The 23354-nt window shown below is 41.0% G+C and overlaps 1 protein-coding gene across 2 annotated transcripts in view; it reads right to left on the bottom strand.

Moving 5' to 3' along the window:
- Positions 1-20021, bottom strand: part of itpkcb (inositol-trisphosphate 3-kinase Cb) — a 30658-nt gene extending 10637 nt beyond the window's left edge. For both annotated transcript variants that reach the window (XR_005008049.1, XM_036584682.1), the window contains exon 1: positions 19113-20021. Coding sequence is in view for 1 of the 2 variants with exons in the window: in XM_036584682.1 (XP_036440575.1) it covers positions 19113-20012 (900 nt within the window). In the remaining variant the exon portion in view is untranslated. The remainder of the gene's footprint in view (positions 1-19112) is intronic.
- Between the last annotated feature and the right edge of the window lie 3333 nt (positions 20022-23354).

Here is a 23354-nt window from a genome sequence, read left to right as displayed (position 1 = left end):
GGCATTAATATAAACACAACTGTGTTGCAAATTAAAAACTGACCATCAAAACAAAAACACCCACAACAACAGGTTACAAATTACACCAAGTTATAAGATAATATAGAAAGATAATATAATTTCTATTGGTCCATTTATCATAAAGTTACACACAATGTAGAGGTCAGCTGGTGATTTCACATGATGTAAAAAAGACAAAAATGGAGATAAAATAAATTATGTAAAATTAAATTATAAAACATAAACTAAAAAACAAACACATACAAGCTGAATAGTGAGTCCGATTGAGGTGTGAGGACTTTACAACTACAAGGTGGACCAACAAGGTAGGAGTGTCTAATAGAGTGGACAGTGAGTGGACACAGTGTTTAAAAACTCCAGCAGCACTGCTGTGTCTGATCCACTCGTACCAGCACAACACACACTAACACACCACCACCGCGTCAGTGTTACTGCATTGCTGAGAATGACCCACCACCCAAATAGTACTTGCTCTGTGGGGGTCCGATGAACTACATTTGGGGCATATTTGATTTTTTGCTGAATTGTCACTTTAAGCACTCTCTGACACTTGACCCCTCCACCGTATGCAGCCCGTACTGTAACACACACTGTAATCACTGTCCGTCTGATCAAACATTGACTAGCCAGCCTGGGTTTCTGTACACAGCTCAGCCCCCGAGGGCTCTTTTCCCAGGACTGGCCACAAAAGGACCTGTGCTCATGCTCGGCGGAGGAAGACTTTATCGGCGAGGCGAGGTCACAGAGAAAAAGGCGTGACGCAGTTAGACCTCTGAGGTATTGATTACAGGCAAATGATTAATTGGGGCAGGGATCATGTGTGGGAAATGACAAGCGAGGCTTGTGTGCGAGTGTTTGTGAGACGTAAGGCTTAAAGAGGTAAACGAACGCTCTGTCCCCGTTCAGGTTTTAAGTGGCACTGCTCACTACAAGAGCGCCGATCGAATTCAAGTCGGCTTTATTGGGCCATGTAGGTCACTTGGATTACAGCAAAAGACAACAAGGGTCAAATACAAGTCAGCATCGATTCAAGCTCTTAACCAGATTACAGGCCTTCCCGTCGTTTCACTGACAGACACCTTTCATGTGGTTTGTGTACAGTGAAACACGCAAACAGTGACGGTTCAAAACGGCTTAACAGCAGCACGTGAAGTTGGCCAGGGACATTTTCTCACGCTGTTGGTAACACAGATCACAATTAGTCCTTTTTTATGCATTAGGCAATTTTCCTCCACACACACACGATATTTAACTGTGATCTGCTGTCAGACCGAAACGTCGTAACGCTGAAATGGTAACTTTACAGGAGAAGGAAAAAACATACTTTACTTTTAATGCAAGCCAATGGAACCAGACTTAGTGCAAGTAAGTTTGAGCCATTTCTTTTGGTCCATTTATCTTGAATTTTACACACAATGTAAAGTACAGAAGTCAGATTATGCCAAAAACTGAAAACGACAAAAATGGAGATTCAAGCTTTTGGTTCGACAGCAGCAATACATACATTTTATATAAATATATATATATATATATATATATATATATATATATATATATATATATATATATATATATACACAAATAAATTACATACACACAGTGATTTAAAAAGGTTCATCCGATTTCAATGTGCCATATTTTTTTTTTACAACCGTAAGGCATCTAGGAACCAATCACAATCCAATTGAAAGAGGGGGTCATAGAGTTTCTGACTATCACCGGAAGACGGCTCCCTTCAGTCTGTGAGGAGATGAGACCCCTGAGCAGAAAGCGTTCTGCGTTCTCCACTTCAATAAGAGTGAATCCGTCATAACTGTGCAGCGTGATTTTCATGGGCTGTGAAGCTCCAACAGCTCAGAGTGTTTGGCGTTGGTTCCACAACACTGGATGATCTCCAAAATCGCACTGAAAGAGCCGTGAGTGCAGCGACACTCGACATGCTCAGTCGAGTATGGGATGAGTTTGACTATGGTGTTGATGTTGTCTGTACAGCTGGAGGAGGTTCATACTGAGACCTTGTACAATTACATAATAAACTTTATGCTCATTTAAACCATTTACAGTTTACTGCATTGTTCTGTAATTCTAAGATGCCCAAAGATGCCCAAACGTTCTGTCTTGGGGGCAAGGCAATGTTGCGGTGAGCCACAGGCCAAAAATAGAGGAGGAAAAAAAAATTGTTACTTAAATATTAAATATACATACATACATACATATGTGTGTGTATATATGTGAATGCTGTAATCTAGAGAAACATACAGCGTCAGAACTGTTCACAGTGGCTTTAGGTACCAGAAGTCTAAAGTGCTTATCACCTCTAAAAGCCCCCCTGATGTCTGAGGCACTGTTTTACTGTTGTGAAATAAGATTTTGGTCTAAAAAAAATGTAATACATGGTGGAAAGGAACAGACAAGGGCGTTAAATGGAAAATAGTCCCCAAAGAAACATTTTTACCACTAATTTTACTAGTTTCAGTTTTGCTACTCAATTTCAAACCAAACCACCCTGAATGAACTTGCTTACACCTCAATAACTGAACAATGCAATTTGATAAAATCTGTGAAAGTCCCCTTGAACTTGTGACGAGCAGCGAAAAAGGGTAAAAACAAATAAAAATACACACACATACATTCTGTTCCTACACACACTTGCAGCGTCTCCCACATACTGTATCTGCACATGTTAAAACCACACGCACATAACGTACACCTACACGTGACTATAGTGCGTAAAGCTTAGCACAAACGCAAACCTCCGCTCACACACACACACCTACATGCACACGCACACGCACACGCACTGAACTTTTCCACACTGTCTGGCTTTTCCTTGTTACAGAAGCCACGTGTGGTTGGTCTACTGTAGCAATCTCAATAAACGCTTATATAAGAATGGCAATGAGCCATTACCGAACCACATTTACAGGAAAAAGGAAAATAAATTTGATTATTTCTGAATAACAGTGGTAATTATAGCCTCTTAGGACTGCAACAATCACTGAGTACTACTAAAAATGATTAGCTGTTGAAATGATGAATCACATTTGCATCAAAAAGGAGAAGTAAATGGCATCAATTCTAAGTAAATGCCTAAACCACAGCCTGAAATGACTAATTTACAAATACACACACACAAAATAGTTACTGTAACTAGTCCTGATCTTGACTGCTAAAAGAAAGCTTGTTAATGGCTATTGACTGATATACTGACATAACCAAAGCACATTCACAGCAAAAAGGCCGACTAAACAAAAATTCTTCTATATACATTCATCATGAAATTCGCACACTATACAAGACAGCTACTCTCTAATGATATACACTCCTGGGCAAAACAAATGAGCCAAGCCCAAAATACAGGGTGATTCAAAAAGATTCATCGCCATATTTTTACAAACGTGAGGTGCCTAGGAACCAATCACAATCCAATTGAAAGAGGGGGTCATAGAGTTTCTGACTGTCAGTATAGCAGTGAACCTTCTATATTAATGCACTGAACGCAGCGGACAATTACAACAAAACAATAAACAAAAGCAGAAGCCAGTAGGACTGTTCATTATAGGACGTTTACCTCGTCTCTCCAGATCAGTTGCTCTGCACGAAGAAATGAATCCAACTTCTCCTTTTCTCCCTCGCTGCCTTATCTAACCTTCCACTTCCAATCTACCACATCTTAATCTAATTAGTCCTCCGTCTCCTGCGTTCATCCCCGTCCTCTAGTCCTTCACCCCACAGCGCGTCTAATCCCATCCAGCTCAGCCCCATTCACCCACGCCTCCTCATCTTTCACTCCCTTTCTCCGCACACAGTTGTAATTCTGTCTCTCTCTCTCACTCTGTTCTCCGATTCTAGCCTCCAGGACAGTGGGGGTCAGGGGTCACATGATCTCTCTCTCTCTCTCGCTCTTTATTAAGTTCTTGTGATATACAGCAGGGGTGTAACTACAGGGGGGGGGCCTGGGGGGCCTAGACACTCTCACTTAGAAGCCAAAACTGCTCAAAAGAAAAATTCCAATAAAGACGTTACAAACTGTACTTCATCTTGTGCTATTATAAGTCAGGATGAAGCCAAAAGCTCTGAGCTCCTCGTTTTTTCCTCCTTAGGTAAATAAAAGTGACACCAAATCTTTTATCATTACAGCAACTTTTACACAACTGCAGGTCGCCATCAATAACATTGCAGTTTTAACCAATTCTGGAACAAGGATGCACAGGATAACGGCTACCTGTAAACCGCAGCACCACTACTTGACCGTTTCTCCCGTCCTAGCGGTGGCTACTACTTACCTAGTTCAGTAGAAGTTCAATACTGTGGAAAATCACAACCAACCAACCTTTCACCCCAGACATCTACTCCTAGAGCGGTAAAAGCCAAGCCTCTGGTTATTTAGCCAACACTTGCTGTGGTATGCAGTCAAATGTAGTAACCAGGCAGTTAAATACGTCAGCACTTGTGTGTTGCGTTTAAAATTTACTGTAGTTTTGTCACAATTAGAGAGAAAAAATGTAAAGTAGACAAGTTGGTGCTTGTTAATCTCAGTATAGTGGCGTCTCTGGGACATAACGCTCCTCCTAACCTTCCTCAGGCCAGGAAAAGTTGATGTTGGAGATGATGATTAAGAGGTCAAAACTATGACAAAATGAGGTTTCCTTTTATATTAGATTCTTCAAAGTAGCCCCTCTTTGCCTTTAAACAGCTTTACACTATTTGTTTTCTCTCAGAGACAGAAGAGCAACCTGGCGTGCTTTTTCCACCAGCGTCCAGCTATCATTGCTGTCCAAAGAATAACAAGCATCTCCAAAATGGTGACTTTACAGAAGGGCAAAAGTTAGAAATTATTTACTTCTAATGTAAGTTAGAGATTTAATTCCAAGCAATTCTGGAGTATTTCTATTGGTCCATTCATCATTAAATTTTCACATAGTATACAAGACAGCTACTCTCTAATGCTATACACTCATGTGCAAAACAAATGAGCCAAGCCATAAAATACAGGGTGATACAAAAAGATTCATTTCGAAGAGTCATATATTTTTACAGCTGTGAGGTGCCTAGGAACCAATCACATTCCAACTGAAAGAGGGGGCCATCAGAGGGTTCGTCGTTGGTTCCACAACACTGGATGATCTCCGAAATCGCACTGAAAGAGCCGTGAGTGCAGCGACACTCGACATGCTCAGTCGAGTATGGGATGAATTTGACTATGGTGTTGATGTTGTCTGTACAGCTGGAGGAGGATCATACTGAGACCTTGTACAATTACATAATAAACTTTATGCTCATTTAAACCATTTACAGTTTACTGCATTGATCTGTAATGATTTACAAGTGAATCAAATCAGAATGAAATCAGATGAATCTTTTTGAATCACGCTGTACCTTGGATGTTACTGAATGTTAAGCTAGTCAGCATCCAGATTCGAACCCTATAGAGAATATTTGGTCTCACATTAAACACAAACTAACTTAAATCAATGTTTTTCAGCTGTTTGAAGCCGTCAGTGCTGAGTGGAACAATACTGACTCTTCTTTCTGTGAAAGACTGTCTGCACGTTTCTACAAGACTCCAACATTTAAAGAAATCAAAGTGAAAAGCTCTTCTGTACTAAGTTACTTGATCTATTTGTTTAATGATTTGTTGTTAGGACCATTAAAAGCTTAGTTCTGCCATTTTAAGCTCAGGGAAAAATGAAGATGCATGTTTTTCTCTGGACAGCGATGATATGCTGACACTAAGTGTGTTTACATGCACTCAAGAATCAGATTTCTGCAATTATCTGATTGCTCGAATGGTCTAGTAAACAGCATGCTCTGATCTAGAAATCTGATTAAGAAATCTGATAAAGCGGCTGGATTTTAGCTCAGTAATCAGATTTCTCAGTGCTGTGAACTCTTACCCTGATTTCTTTCAGATTTCTCAGTCTGAGCATATGAGGAACAGACGGCAGTACCGGAAATAAGTGAGAAGTGGCACCGCGAGATGCAGCATAACACATGTGGAGCGACGCTGAACTACATTTCAACAAAATGACTCATTTAAATATTCTTCATCTTTTAGATGATGTATGTTCATATTTTCAGGTAAAGTGGCGCAACGTTTAAGCTGCGGATGAAGTTTTGTTTATGTCGCATCGTCTTCTGTGAGTCTATTGGCTGGTTGTAAAGCAGAAATCCAATTACTGTCTGACTCAGGTAGACCTGGAGTTTTCCATTATCTGATTACTCAAGTGCATGTAAACGTGTCGATCGGATTACTGACAAAATCTGATTTTCTGCAGTTATCGGATTATTAGCTGCATGTAAAAACACACTCAATGTTGGCTGCTACAAACAACTTCTTGTGGAGGAATTACTTTCATTTTGTTTGAGAAATAAATTCATACATATGTATCAACTACTCCATGTACACTTGTCTTACAAACTAAGCATTTAAGCATAAGCCTTTAGGTCAGTGACAAACAGGCATTCATTTAGGCAGGTCCAGACTGATCTGTGGCTGGTCCTGGACATGCTGGTACAGATTCTTCAGGCTATTTATTAATGCTCATCAGTCAAATTGTGGTCACAAGACAGACCAGTAAAAGACAGATATATACCTTTTTAACCCCCTCCCCCAAACACACACGTCTGCTGTCTGTCCAATATTGTAATTGAATGGAATGGAATGTGTCTGGCTGTCGTCACGTTGACGACAGCCCGGCCGCATGAGGCGCCAGCACAGAGATTCCATTCCGGGGGTCAAAGGTTGCAGTTGTTATGGATGAAAGCCACCCGCAAACGTACAAGGGCGGCTCTGTCTGAGGGGTCTGAATGAAATTATGGACATTCAGAGACAAAAACAACAGACAGACAGGGCATTTAATCTCGTCATGGAAAATCCTGGCTTACTGATACTCCACCTCAGTTCCTGTGCAGCTTAGAATAAAAGTGCTTTCTATTCAAAATCACTGACCCAATAATGCTATACATACAATGTACGCAAACCGTGCGTCTGAAACTGAATAAAGCGCAACCGAGCATAGCCAAGATTAAAAATGGCTATTAAATGGGAGTTAGTCATTCTTCAGGATCAGGATAAGGCAGAAAACATATGAAAGCCTAAACAACTTAACAGCACATTTTTCAGCATGTAGGCTCTTCACTTAGCCTTTAATGCAGCTTCCATTGTTTGCCGGAGACTTCGGCTCAGTACCATTCCTTATTTTTACGTTTACATTTATGGCATTTGGCAAACGCTCTCATCCAGAGTGACTTATAATTTTCACTGAAGAATTAAGGTTGGGCGATTTTAAATGACTGCACCCCCCCCTCTTCGAAGGCATATGATTCCTAAATGTTTTTACCCCTTGTTTTCGAGTGTCTCCTTGCCCCCTGGAACTGAGTTACAAGGTGTAGTGGTTGAAATCTTCCCTCTGAAATGGGACCCTCAAATAAAAAGAGCATTACTTCATTAACAGCTACTAGCGCTGCTCAGTAGACGACCCTGCCAGTCTGCAGTGACAGCAGAGGAGGGTAAAGTTCAGCTCCTCACTGCTGGGCTTTAGTTACATGTAGGGCATCATATGCCTTCAAAGAGGGGGGCAATTATTTATTATCGCCCACCCCTAATTCCTCAGTGATATGAAGCTGAAATCAGGTTATTGATTGAATTTTCCATTCCACCTTAAATGGAGCAGCAGTTGGGATGCCTAAGGCGCCAGAATGTAACTGATGACTATTTAAGGTGGAACGGGAAATTTAGCTAGCTAACTACCGAGGCATCATCACTGCTAGCGATTTTTTTATTCTTGCTCTGAAGAATCGACATTAAGCTAAGAGAAAACAATGGTTATCGTATTTTTTAACAGAGAAAATTCTCATTTTTTCACGGTTTGTGTCTCTGAAAAACCTCCGTTTGGAGGGCCATGTAGCCCCAATGCTTCGCCCTACCCCTCTTTCTCAACAAACACTGGGACACCCTACCCCTAGGGCTAAGTGGTAGGGGAAAGGGGTGAAATGGGACTGGGCCTTGGTTTCAGTTTTCCAAAGGGATGTTTTTCCACACCTGCAAAGTTCTGTTGTAGAAGCTGGTCGCATTTTCTGCTTCTCATGATCCAAGCACTTATTTTCCCTTGACGTTCCGCTGCCTTTAGCAGAGGAATATCACAACATCTAATCTCATCAAATATATCTCTTGTGAGGTAAATAACTTGTACTGAATGGCAGCTTTGAGTGGAAAAATAAATGAAGTGTGGTCTCTGACTTTTGCACAGTATGTCACAGTACACTTTTCTGAAGTACATCATAGGTATCAGTACTTGCATCGTTGGAAAAGAAGGAAAAAAAAAACATTAGGCCTTCCACAGTTATTACGTAATAGCAAGATGGTCGCAATTATTCAAGTTCACTGCGTTCATTTCGAAACTGACCACAACTATTTTCAACAGCTGTTAGCTTTCACAACAATCTGTTAAACAAGAATCACACATAATTTTTCAGAAATTCTACATGTCATTCGGTGGTTAGGTGTGACATGCCCCACTATAAAGAAACATCGTCGTCAGAATTACTTTGCAAGGCTTGTGACAGGAACCAGGGGGGTGTGATGCCTGGAACTCGAATACAGCCAAGCTTTTTACGACCCGAACCAACCAGTGAACCTACCTGTGTGTATATGTAATGTGGTGGACAGACACTAGTAAATCCCAGAAAAGGGTTATTTTTCCTGCATGAAAACACATTCGAGAAAACAACAAAAGCTCCAACGGGTGCTACAACACATTGTGAGGGCAGTGTTAAACAATGTTTGCTTATCTGAGCCAAGTACATTGTTAAGCTCAATAATTTATATGGCAATTAAATCAGTTAAAATTATTACAATAAGGAAGTAACGCAGACTCAGAGACTGCAGGAAGGATACAACAAACACTAAAACACACCCAAACACTCACAGCTTGCATCCAGATGCTCTGGAATTCATGACTGGACTGGCACTCACCCAGCATCTAATGGCATCCTATAAACAGAGCAAGCTCTCCTCTCCTCCCCTCCCCTCCAAATTCCCTTCTACCCATCTCAGCAGTCTGCACCCCTCCAACACTCATCAGTCACTGTGTGCTCACTCTGTTCTTTCCCTCATTCTCATCCTCCTCTCCCAACATCCTCTGACCCTAATCCTCTAATCAGAACTTCCTCCACCAGTTTTCTCACACATACGCGACCTGACTCACTGACAGTCACACACACACTCACACACACTCTCACACACAAACTTTCTCACACACACAAACTTACTCTCACACACACTCTCACACACACTCACACACACACACTCACACACACACACTCACACACACACTCACACACACACTCACGGTAATGTGTGTAAGAGAATAGGTCAGATGAGGTAAATACAGATTACAGAGAAATGGAATAATGTGTAATTTTCTGATTTTACTAGGAGAGCCGTCCCCACCCACTGGCTCTACCCTTTTTCCACTCCTCCCCCTCTCTCCACCTCCTTCCCTCAACCTCACACCCTAAGGCTTTCTTTTTTTTCCTCAGGTACATTCCTGAGACACATTTCGACTTTCAATACACAAGACCAACCTGTCCAACAAGTGCACTTCCAAAGCCGGGGAGGGGGGGAGAGCCACGGTATAAAGACTCATTTCAGTGTTTACAGTAAACAGACTGTATAGTGTGATATATACACATACATACACATACACACACACATACATATTGTATATATAATGTATACTGTATATATGATATATGCTTGTTATATGCTTATACCATGTATTTATGCTCGTTACAGACTGTATAGTGTATTTATGCTAATTTCAGATGGTACAGTTATTACAAAACTGGGCACAGATCACAAAAGTCATGTCCACCTTTCATAGATTATTTTCCAGTCAAAACAGTGAGTAAGTGCAAGTTATGATCTGGAGATTAGATTAAATATGCATGAGAAAAGGGGGGAGTCAACAGCAAACAAATGGAGGGAAAAAAAGTATCAAACACTTTTAAAAGATAACGGATAATGTAAAACTCTGTATAGAGTATTCATATTCGACTGTAGAGTGAATATACATTAAATTTCAGGCTGCATGATGTACTCAGTCATTGTGTCATGTACAGTATGGCTCGATACGTAACTGCATAGCGTTGTATGGGAGAATGATGTAGAAGGATTAGAGCTCTACAAGTTCGCTTATATCCAAAACCACGCTGCCGCCCTCACTCTCTTTTGCGTCCACGGGCGTGTGTGCGTGTGCGTTTGGAGCGAGAGTGTGTGAGCGTGTGAGTGGAGTGAAGAGCAAAACTTTCCCCTCATTCTGAAGATTCTTTACTATCAGAAAAAAAGTCTAAGACATGGAAGAAATACTAACAGACATGAAACAAAACAGTCCAATCAGGGCTGAGGGGATTTCTGAGCCATCAGACAGAAAGAAAAAGAAAAAGGAGAGAGAGAGAGAGAGAGAGAGAGAGAGAGAGAGAGAGAGAGAGAGAGAGAGAGAGAGAGAGAGAGAGAGAGAGAGAGAGAGACACGCGGGGTGGGTGGGGAGTAGCTCCATATAAAGCTTCAGTGTAGCTTAGCGACAAAAGGAACCACCTACAATTCAATTTTCCATGACACACAGACTCTCAGCCCCAGCTGATCTGGCATCTTTGTGTGCGTGTAAGCAAGTCTTAAGACGTCACAGCTGAGGTAAGAAGGACGTGTTGGGTCAGTCCTTCACATCCTAACTGCGGTCAATAAGGAAAATAAGGAATAAGGAAAATGTCATTGCTACATATTGAAATGTTTGCTAAATGCAGGGCTGAGCAATGAATTTTCAAATCACAAAAGCTGCTTTTTTATTAAATTATATGCTATATATGCATTAATCAATGCAACAGATTTTAAGTGGGTAAATTGAACTAAACGCTTAAGCTTGTGAACAAGCAGTCCGGCACGCTGCATTCACCGTTCAAGCCTCAAACATGGGGGGAAAGAAAAAATAATCTTATAAATAAAAATATATCTTGAGGGTCAAAAAAAGTCCTGGATGTAACATTATTAGAAAATAATCACAGTTAAATTGCAATATTGGTTTAAAAAAAATGGCTCTTTTTTCCTGCTTTCCAAAAAATCATTCAGTCCTAATCCCCTGAATGTGTTTATTCATCTGAACATCCATCCACCAACATTCATCTGAAGCTCTAACTGGTCAAGATGCCCTCAGCATGCAATAAAATATACTCAGATATACTAAAAGCAGCACCATAACTGGTCTACAGACAGTCTGTGCTGGTAGGAGTGGCCAGTTTAACAGAATATCTACTAAAAACTTACATGCAACGTAACGTAACTGATGCAATACACTGATGTTGATCAACTGATGTTGATGTAATAACACACGAGAGGAAAAACATCAACCTGTTTCACAAAATAACGACTTCCTGTCTTGGTATTTTGACTTAATGTGTCAAAATAGTTACCAAGAGTTATTACTGAAGGTGCAGCATCATCAGTTTCTAATTTCTTTAGAGACCATCACATTTCCAGTACTTTCTATTCGCCTAAGCAACATATATTTTGCTTTTTAATGGGCCAAACTAGCATTTTCAATTTTAAAACCAAATTTTGGTGCCTATATAAAAAGCTATCCGTGGCCAGGAGTCCAAGACAACCTGCCAGGCCTCGCTCTTTGATGGGTAGGATGGGTCTTTCCCCAACACCATGCCAGCCAACGCAAACGCCTACTAGCTGACATAACAGAATTCTGCTCCAAGTGCAATGAAGCTGCTTTAGCGGCTGTTCGGAAAAACGCAGTGGCGCTTCACATGACTCAAAGGCAGTATCTGCTAGCCTTTACTCTCCTAGTGCTGGCAGAATCCTGTGACCTGTGACTGGTGGAGACCCAGCCAGCAGGATAAAATGGGCGCTACTAAAAATAGGGGAGAATTGTGGAAGAACAAAAAATGGTTTAGCAGACATATTCAATTACAGTACGAGTGCTTACCTAATATTTACGTCATAAATTTGCAGCATAAACTGCCAAAATAAAAGAAATAAAGCGTCAGATTCCCATTTAAATTCTACTTTAGTAGTAATTTTTTTTTAAAAGTCAAATTATTTTGAGATAGTATGTTGAGAGAATGAATTAAGTCAAAGTTGGGAAAATGAACATAATTTGGCCATAATTTTTAAACATAAAGGGGGAAAAGGGGGGCATTATTTTCCCCACCTGTCTGAAACAGGCTTCTCTGAGCAAAAACAATGGCAGTGATATTAGCAGCAAATACTAAGTCAAACTATTCGCTGGGGTAAAATAGCGCAGCCTTGCTAAACCAGAGTTAGTGCTTCATCAATCTCCTCCCAGTGTTTCGGACTTTGAGAGAAACTCCTTTAAATGCATATGCGCTGTGACAAAAGTGCAAAGCAGCAGTGCTAATGACCCTAAAGCTCCACTGTATTTACACAGCAAGGCACTTTAACATCAAAGCAGGCTCACAGAACACTGGTGTGCTTCTCAGTAATCAGAAGAGGCTCATTTGCATATTGCACACATTTGTGGTATCAGTATTGAGAAATGACCCAGCAGGTAGGACTGAAGAGCAGTAACCAAACCGGCTCAGGCCAGTCATGACTACATGGCTCAAGCGGCGAAGAGGCTGAGAAGGGCGCTTCAAAAACACGAGACAATGTTATTGTTGAGCTTGACACACTTCCTGAGGTTCATCGTCTCCGTGCTGATTCACTGGAGATACACAGCTACATAAACACCATCCAATATCGGCCACATCTTCACAGCATCATTAACTGACTTAGGAAATTAGATGGAGCGTGTGAGGTTGTGTGTGTGCGCGCTTTCCGAAGACGTCTTCCTGTGTTTAAACCACGTGCCAACGTCTCCTTCGCAACAACCACAAAGGAAAATATCAAGCGCTGGTCTTGTTGCATGCCAAAGTTCACCGACACCCCAAGCAAATCTCTTTCTAGTGAGATTACAGAGCTCATGAACTCAGACTTTGAAGAGCAGCGGCTGCCGTTGCCTATGGCCCAGTGCCCCTAGAAACCTTGGGCCACTAAACATGTAGAGCCTTTGGCCCAGAAACATTTTCCCCCTTTTGGCAAACCTGCTTGGTCAGACATGGGACTGAATCAGATGATCAGAACTGTAACCACTGTGATGGCTCATATGATGGTGCTCTAAGAAATAAGGCTTTATGCAGGATAAAGATTCGGAGGAAATATCTAATTGCAATTTTTTGACCAATACAATACAATAGTGATAAACTCCAGGCCTGTTTTTTCCTAGAAAGAAAAACATCATCAACTTTATTCAATCTTGAGACTGAAACACTGAATATGGTGTGCCGGACTGCCAGTAAGCTGATGTCATGTATACAGCATGTGGGTGTTTGGTTGCTTCTGATTGGTCGAACTCCTCTACATGCAGTTCACAAACTACATTATTAGGTCACTTTTTTCTCCTTGGCCAGCCAGATTAGACAGTCATAACACATCCTTGCAGTCTGTCTGGGTACATAGCTGGAATCATCATCATGGTATTAGCATCATATAACCGCTAAAATATGATCAGAATTGGACTGAAGTTTAGATTTAACCAATATTTCAAGCTGTTATTGAGTGATGTAAGTAGAAGAGCAGCACATTTTGGCAACTGAGGGCTACCACGCAAAAAAATATATATATTTTTTTTTCAGGAAAATACTGATATATAGACCCGTGACTCCAACTGTTGAATGGTTCTTTGATGGGAAACCTAACTGTATATGGTTCTTTAAAGAAAAACGAAAGGTCTGGGTACCATTTAGAACCCTTTTTGCTAAGAGCGTACAGAAATAAATAGTGCTGCCCCAATCAGAGACCACTTTCTGGGTGGTTGTTTTGCTTCTGATTGGTCAAACTCCTCTACATGCAGTTCAAAAACGATGTTAATAGGTTACTTTTTTCCACTTAAGACTTCTTGGGACATAAAGGCTATAACTGCTCTTGCGATTTGAAAATCGCAGTCCTTCAAATCGCGATTTCGATATATAAGTGACTAATCATTCAGCCCTAAGATAAGGTATTAAATAAGCTGGAGTGACACCAAACGTGTATCACTGCACTAGCTAAACGCGTCTAATGAAATCAGGTCCGACCAGATTGGCCGGCAGTGGTCATTATTAATGTAAACTATTTAATAGGTACTTAACATGCTTCTATTATTGTGGCCATAAATTCTTGATTTTGGCCACAAGATTTATTAGCTTAGCAGCACGAGTGACCAATACTGATTTTAATGTCACTCTATCTGTTCAAGAGTCACAGTCAAAATGACTACAGTTTACTGATAGCATCCAGAAGAGTACACTGGCGAAATGATATATCAACAATTATTGTCACTTATGATGTTACGTAGTTTTATTTACCAAAAAACACCATAAATCATTTTAACATGGCCGTTTTCTGACCTCACTTCATCCAGTAGAGTTAAACAGGCTGTGCTTATTACTGTGCCTTTAAGAAAGATGTATGCAAATAAGGTCTGTTCTGACTGGCTGTCTTGTGCTGTGCTGTGCTGTAACTGACATTGTCTGTTGCTCTTTACATTGTGTGTAAATTTCATGATGAATGGACCAAAAGAAATGGCCCAAAATTCCTTGGAAAAAAGTCTGGTTCCATTGTGTTATAAATAGTACAGTAGGTTTTTTCCTTCTCCTGTAAAGTTACCATTTTGGAGATATGAGGTTTTGTTCCGACAACAGCGATATAGAACATGTAAAATATGACAAAAGTGAGGGACATTTAAGTTTTCCTGTTATACAAGTCCTTCAAATAACTAACAATCACAGGCTCAGTGACTCAGAAGTGCCATAAAGAAATTAAGTCAGCTGTTTTGGTCAAGCGGTTCTACAGTCATGCGGTAATCCTGTTTTACAGTCAACAATACACGACTATAAAATCGCCACACGTGACTCGCACCATACTACAGTATCTTTATGACACACGCTTATTGAAAACCACTTACTTCACCTCCACACCTGTCAAGCAAACCAGATGTGCAACGTCAAACCAGTGAGGCCAGAATAAATGTTCCTCAAACAGTTCAAAGTTTATTCAAAGGGAAACAAACTCCACAAGAAGCAGCAAACGAAAACACAAGCGTGAGCAACGGCCACAAATCACACAGCACAGAGTAAACACTGCAGGGCCACCTCCGTCCCCCAGCGTTATCGCTCCGGGAGAGACTAGAATTTAATCATCGCTGACCTTTGACCCCGGTGCGTGAAGCGCGTGGTCATAAAAGGTGGCTCGTAATTCCCACAGAGTTCCTTCTTTATCGTGCTTTCTGAACTCCTGCCCGTAAATGTCGCATTTCTCAAGAGTCAGCTGACGTTTTTCTGAACGTTCCAGAGATTTGGTGTTCAGACTGAGTTACGCTCATCTGATGCACATGATGTTCCAGGCCTTTGGAGATCATCAGGAGACAAAAACAACCTGCACTACAGTTGGATTTGCGGAAAGCTGTTTTGTGACCATGTCTGTTGTAAAACGTGCTCTGTAAATGAATTTAAAGGGAACACTGTTTGCTGTTTTTGTGTAGAGTACAGGGTGTCCCAAAAATATTGACATCATTTCGTAGTCTAATAACAGCCAATTCTCCCTCAAATGACCCCAAATTTTAACAAAATGTGTAAAAACGAGTTTAATTTTTAATGTTTTTTTTTTCAGGTTGAAGAATGAGGTTCACTAGAAATGAAAAGGCATTTAGTGTGTTAGAATATGCTCGAACACAGTCAAACGAGAGTGTGCAGCGTGCATTTTCGAGAAAACAAAGCAGGTTTGGACATGGCACAAAAAAGTTCAAAGAGGAAGGCTGTCTGTGCAGGACAAAGGGATCTGGATGACCACCAGTATCGGAAGATATTGTCAATCAGGTTCGAGAAACATTTGTGCGAAGCCCCAGAAAGTCTGTAAGAAGAGCATCTCTGGAAACCCAGATTCCTCGTACGACGCTTTGGCGTGTCGTAAGGAAACGCTTGCGAATGACACCCTATAAGCTGCAGCTCGTTCAAGCCTTAAAGACAGATATTGAACAGCTTTGTGAAATCGGTTATTAAATCTACATCCCTCTGAATTTCTTGTTCGAGTTTTGATAAATAAATCTTGTTGTTCAACATGAAGCCTATTTAATTTCGTTTGCCTGGACATGTAGTTACTCAGATATTCACATCTCAAATGATGTCAATTTTTTTGGGACACCCTGTTCTTTGCAAGGGCCTTGCCAGGAAAAGAACGCCTGGAAGACACAGCCGAAGGACACTTCTACAAACAAAAGAGTCCCTGTTTCCAAGCAGCTCCATGGCCAGCCAGAGTAGACAGTCATAACACACCCTTACTTTCACCAACACTCCAGCAAATCAGATTACAGAGCTCAAGAACTCACACTCACACTGAGTTACAAGGTGTAGTGGTTGAAGTCTTCCCTCTGAAATGGGACCCTTAAAAAAAAAGAGCATTACTTAATTAACAGCTGAAGTAAAAAAGGTCAAATAAAACTACAGCGCGATAAACCGAAGGTTAAGAATAAGAAAAGCTGTTTATCAGAGCATCGCCGCTCTTCAGTTTCAGTCTCCATTTCCCAAACGCTTTAGCCGAGCGCGCTAACGTTATTCCTCCTAATAAACAGACACACGTTCAGCTCCGTCTCCTCATTATTCACCTCCATCACTGTAATATTTCATCATCAACATTAACACACAAAGGTAATAAGAGGGACGGTGGAGATCGAGTCTGCAGTGTCTGTGGTTTTTAAAATGCTGTTAGAAAAAAACTCAACTCAAAGCACCGTTTTCAGGGTAGATAAATGTAGCGTCATTATTCTAGTTATAGTGAACTGTGCTGCCCATCACTGCATAAAACTATAGAAACAGATGATTAAAACAGAAGTTAAGACGCTCTGGGGTTTATCTTAAGGTTAAGAAAATATTTAGGATGTTTCTGTAACACCGTTTTCTTATCTGGAAATAAAATTATAGACTTAAGAACTCTTGTTCTGTAATGGCTTCTGTCCTAAATTCAGTCTTAACTGAGGTTATCATGACAACAAAGCAAATAAGATATGATCTCAGACTTAAGAAATTTCTGTAATATGGCCCCTGGCCTGTTTTATTTTTTTTCTAGAAGAAAAAAGAAAAAAAAATAAATTAATAAAAACATATCAACTTTATTCAATCTTGAGACTGAAACACTGAATAAGGTGTGCCGGACTGCCAGTAAGCTGCTGTTGTCATATATACAGCATGTGGGTGTTTGGTTGCTTCTGATTGGTCAAACTCCTCTACATGCAGTTCACAAACTATGTTATTAGGTCACTTTTTTCTCCTTGGCCAGCCAGATCAGACAGTCATAACACATCCTTGCAGTCTGTCTGGGTACACAGCTGGAATCATATTGGTATCAGCATCATGTAACTGCTAAAATATGATCAGAATTGGACTGAAGTTTAGATTTAACCAATATTTCAAGCTGTTACTGAGTGATGTAAGTAGAAGAGCAGCACGTTTTGGCAACTGGGGGCTACCACGCAAAAAAAAATTATTTATTTATTTTATTTTTTTTTACAGGAAAATACTGATATATAGACCTGTGACTCCAACTGTTTGAATGGTTCTTTGATGGGAAACCCGACTGTATATGGTTCTTTTAAAAAAAAACAAAGGTTCTACCATTGTTCTAAGTCATAGAAACTGTCTAGGTACCATTTCGAACCCTTTTTGCTAAGAGTGTACAGAAATAAATAGTACTGCCCAAATCAGAGACCACCTTTCCTTTACTTAGATATTTATGGGGAGACTGGATATAAGATGTGAAGCCAAAACCAACCTCTAAGACTAAACTTTGGATTTGTGAAAAAAATATCCCTGCAAGCAAACATCCTGATTGTTGAGGATTCTGTGTCATTTTCCATCAATCATATGTTCTTGACTCTGAAAACAATGAATAACCATTTTCATAATAGCCATTTTGACTGGAAATAAAATAAAAGACTGGGTGATTTCTGACTTTTCCACAGCACTGCATGTGCAAAAAGTCCCATATCCCTAAATACGAAAGCAATACCAAAGAATTAACATTCCAGTGAGCCCACAGGACGGCTAACTCAAGGCCAGCAATTATGCACAATCACTGATTGTTATGCAGTGAATCAGCCTCTCAGTGGAGACTGCCCCAGCTAATCATCAACTCCTTAAGCCTGCGAGGGACTCTCCAGGAGATTAAGCATGTGCTGAGGAGCACGAGAGCAGGATGGGGAGGGAGCTCGGGAGGGAGCGGACTGAAACTCATGGCTAATGATGGAGACACGACTCACACAGGAGCACCGAGAAGGCCTCGATTGCATTAAGCCTGGTTAGGGTGTTAAGGTTTCAGGCCTGTGTACGGAGGAGCCTCGCTGTTCAAGGTGCCTGACTGATTTGGAAAAACTTACCCACACTTCTGCTTCTCAAACACAGGAGGTCTGATTTCCTCAGCAAAATAATGACTCAAGTGGAAGTAAAAGCAGCGACCAAAACAACTTTTCTGAACCTTTTTTAAACTCCTACTCAAGTTCCAAGTGGAACGTCTTCATTCGTCCAGCATCTGTCAGCAGTTAGTGGTAAATCTAGAAGCTCGATTTGGTAAAATTTTGCCCGTGTGTAATTTTCCACCAAGTTTTTGGCCAAAATCTTACAGCAAAACTCATCTATAATAATGTCTCAAGCATCAGGCAGCATATTGATACCAGTTGTGGCGTGAAAGTTGTATGTGAGGCGCTTTTACCCACATTAAACGCTGTGGATGTCAGGCTCTGTGAACGATTCTGACAGTTTCTCTAGAAAGGCGCATTTCATCAACCCACTCTGAATGACTGTTTACATCTTAGCTATAAGGACAGTTTGGGAAAACTGGTAGAACTGCCCAATAACAGTGGTGCTCTGGTCAGAAACTGACCAGCAATGAATAGGGTCATGTTAATGGACTGGCCCAATGGAAGACTTTTGTCTTTGGATTTCCATACACCGATTGCTTTATACTGTAATGCTATAAGGCTCCCCAACTGACTCACCCCTGCCAGCTCCTCTGGACTCCCAAATGGACCGCTCCTCCGGGGGGACAAGCCGGCGGACTCCGCGTCACTTCCGGTCACGTCGTCTTCGGACTCCTCGAACGACGAGGCGGACGAAAGTCCAGCCGACGAGGAGCTGGACAGCTTGCGGAGGGAAAAGTAAGGCACCGGGGAGCCTCCGCAGCCGCTGTCCGAACACGGCGACTCGTCCCCCGCCCGCGGCTCCTGCAGCGCCTCGGTGGGGCTGGGGCTCGGGTCCCGGGTGACGATGAGCTGAGGAATGGTGCCAGGAAAACTGTGATAATCCACCAAACCGTATTCCTCTTCAGGACAGCTGTCCTGGCTCTCCTGCTTGCCTTCGGGAGAGTTTCTGGTCATGTCTGTGGTGGGGACGCTCAGGCTGTTCCCCAGCCAGGAGCTCTTCAGCCGCGCACCTCCCTCAGAAAGGCAGCCCGGCTCGCCGCTTCTCCTCCCCACCGTCCCTGCGCCGTTAACGTTGCGTCCCTCCATGGCCCAGGTGCCCCACTCATGGTCCCTGTGCAGCTCCAGCTCCTCTGCATGGGCGGACGGGTTCGCCTCCTCCTGCCTCAGAGCTCTCTCCGCTCTCTCCGGCTCCTCCACGGAGCCCCGGCCGTCCCCAGCGGCGCCAACGCGCACACCGTCCGAGTCTTCCCGCCCCGAGAACAGCTTTCTCCGCCCGTTCACCTCCCCGCAGTCCCCGAGCACATTCTTCTCCGCCACTCGCCGGTACCCTCGGAGCCTGGACGACTGCTGCTTGTTTTTCATCAGAATCCGGTCTGACCGCTCCTCTCTGCCGCCGACTCGCGCTCTTCGTCTCGCGCTGACGGCGCACTGAAACCAAGCGCGGAGGGTTTGACCCATATTGCATTCCGTACACATCACTCATCAGGAGGCTTTTAACGACGAAGCCACGCCCACTTCCAAGCACAGCTCGCGCTTTTACACAGTTTCTGTGTTTTTAATACAGTACATCTACATATATTTGCTAATATTAAAAACAATATATAATATAATATTTATAATATGTGTTATATTAAAAAAAATCATGCTAAAGCCACAAAAAGTTGGGACAAAGGAAAATTTCCATTTTTTCACTGACCAATTCAGCTGTGTTTTGTAAATATAATCAAATTTAAAATTTGTTTATATTTGCAAAACACAATCAAGTTGGTCAGCCTAAACATTAAAAGTCTTTTCTTTACACCTTTGTCAGTTAAAGGTCCCAACCTTTCCAGAAACTGGGTTTGTATTTTACTGTGCTACTTTTTAATATTTAAACATATGCCAACACATGCACATATATGCAAATATATTCAAATATATGCATATATGTAAATATTGCAAGAGTGGCACTTTAAGGGCCCATTTCCTACATTTTTCCTGAATTTTTGTTCTTTGTTCCCTTGAGGTCCACTTCTAATGTGTGTGGGGTTTCATGCACCAACAGTGGCCTAAACTGACCGTTTTCCAACCTCCCTTTATCTCATAGAATTAAACAGGCTGTTTTGGTTACTGTGCCTTTAAGACTGATATAAGGTAAATGAGCTCTGTTCTGATTGGCTGCCCTGTAATGTGCCTCAATCAAAAAGCACTCAGAGCTGAAACACTCCTTAGAACTTCAGTGTAAACGGGCGGGGCTAAACTGCTGTAGGTAGAAAGGATGGGACTAAACTGCTGTATGTAAAATGGGCGGGGCTAAACTGCTGTGGATGGTGGATATATGTAAAAGAATAAGTTCTTGTGACATCTCAGAAACAGTAAACTCAAAACAAAATTTGTTTTCAGTGATTTTGGCCATTTAATATTTACAAATACATCAATTATACACAGATATTTATTACAAACATAACAAATTTTGAAAAATATATAGAAATACACATTGCACATGGGAATTATATGTTTTTGTACATATTCGACACTTCTTGTTTTTTTTTCTTTGTACAGATTTCAACAATCCGCCCTTATTTTTATCAGATTCAGCACTGTTTGTCCTTTTTGTACAGATTCTACATTTTTTTCTATGCAGACTTCAAGCACTGAGATGTAAACAAAGTCATTCAGAGTGCTTTAATGTGGAATAGGTCACTGTAGAGAAACACACTGACTCAGATTTCCTTACAGTGTTGGCCACAGGAACCAGAGGTCAGGATGTCTAATAAAGACTCAAATATAGCTGTTTTATTTAATATCCAAAATTACCAGCAAACCTACACGTGTCTCCAGAGTTTTATATGTGCTGTTAATAATGATAAAATACTGGTAAACTAGAGAAAAAGTTTTCTTTGGGTACTATTTGGCCTTTGAACACCCTGCATGTGCCCCTCCGCCATGAATGGAGTGGAAAACAATGTGTTAAGCCAAAACCTTATCTTAAAACTATTGTAAAACAGTGTTTCAGACCCCAGGGACGGTATTTAAACCATTTTTGTGTAATAACTTTGTGTGAAGCTGCTTTGAGATGTTAAAGGGGAACTGATTTATCAAAATCTCTGTATAATTAAATGGTTAAGATGTAAACAGAGTGGTTCAGAGTGGTTTCGTGTGAAACGCTCTGCTCTAGAGAAACTGCCAGTCAGAATTATTCACAGTGGTGGTGATAGGAACCAGATGTCCACCTCTAAAAGCTCCCTCACAGAAAGTTATAACATTATATGCTTAAGAATTCACTGCCTGAGACTTTGTTTCATGAAAGTTTTGAGGATTTGCCCTAAAACATATTTTTGTAAAAGCTATTCATGGCAGAGGGGTCCATGTACGGCATTGTGAGGCAAAATAGCCCCAAAAAACCTTATCAGATCACCGGATTTACCACTATTGAACCATTATCAACAACACATATAAACAACTTTACAAACATCTGTAATGAGGAAATAAAAAATGAATAAACAAGAATATGACAGATAGCTTAGTTTACGTTCCACCAGCTTTCAAATGATGTCATTTCCAGTGAGCCAATCAAATTCTATGTCTGTGTGGACATTTAAACAAGACGGACACACTTACAGTGACAGAGCTCACTTGTTTAGAGCATAAATATCAAAACAAACGTGTAGGTTCACTGGTGGTTTTGGATAGTAAATAAAATGTCTATATTTGTGTTGTAGTCATGGCGACCCCTGGCTCCTATCACCATCACTGTAAAGACATCTGAATCGGCAAGTTTCTCTACCATGAATTATTTCATGTTAAAACCCTCTAAATGACTTTTTTGCATCTTAAAGATTTAATTATACAGAAACTTTGAAAAATTTAAATGATAGCTAAGTTTTGCATTCCACCGGCTTCCAAATGATGCCACTTCCTGTGAGTCATTCAAATTCTTTGATTGTGTTAATTTTAAAACAAGATGGACATGCTTACAGTAACAGTGCTCACTCATTTGAAGTATAATTTGCCATACATTATTCCTGAATCAAATTTTTCATAAGAAAACAGGACTATTAATTTCACATTAAAACACTCTAAATGACTTTTTTTTGCATCCTAAAGACTTAATTATACAGAAACTTTGAAAAATCAGTGAAAATCCCCTTTAAATGTATCAGATGTTGGGTTCCTATCACCACCACTGTGATCTAAATCGGCAAGTTTCTCTACCATGAATTATTTCACATTAAAGTGAAATGTTTAATTCCCTTTAAATGTTTCAGACATTGGGTTCCTATCACCACCACTGCGAACAATTCTGACTTCTCTAGAATATTAAACCACTTTAAATGACTTTGCTTACGTGTTAATTACTTAAAAATTTAAAATATAGTATATCAAATATAGCGGAATAAACACTTGCTGTCATTTTTTACAGCTTCAAAACTTTTTGGGTGTTTCTGTCGATTCAACAGATTCTGTAATTTTCCCTTTTTTGTGTCTTTCTACAAAAAGTGGATTCACACCTCCAAACTTTTCAAAATTGGTTTAGACCATCGGTCTTCCAGACTTCTGCTAATCATCTATGATGGCTGGAGAGTCTGAGGCTGAGACTGAGGCCTAGTTGGCCTGCAATGAATCAGTGGTCGTCACCCCTGATCCTGGAGATCTGAGGAGTTTATCTCCACCACAGTCTGACGCACCTTCTCCAGCTAATGGACTTCATCTGAAGTGCTTCACTGTCTGGATCAGATGCATTAGAGTTCGGTAAGGGAAGCATGTTAGATGCAGGATGGAGATAAACTCTGCAGGAAGGCAGATCTCCAGGAGGAGGGTTGCTGACCACTCATCTAC

The sequence above is a fragment of the Colossoma macropomum genome, unplaced genomic scaffold, assembly GCF_904425465.1.
Source record: "Colossoma macropomum unplaced genomic scaffold, Colossoma_macropomum, whole genome shotgun sequence".
In the NCBI taxonomy this organism is placed as follows: Eukaryota; Metazoa; Chordata; class Actinopteri; order Characiformes; family Serrasalmidae; genus Colossoma; species Colossoma macropomum.
The sequence above is the reverse complement of the archived record's forward strand: the minus strand, read 5'-3'. Positions and strand labels throughout refer to the sequence as shown.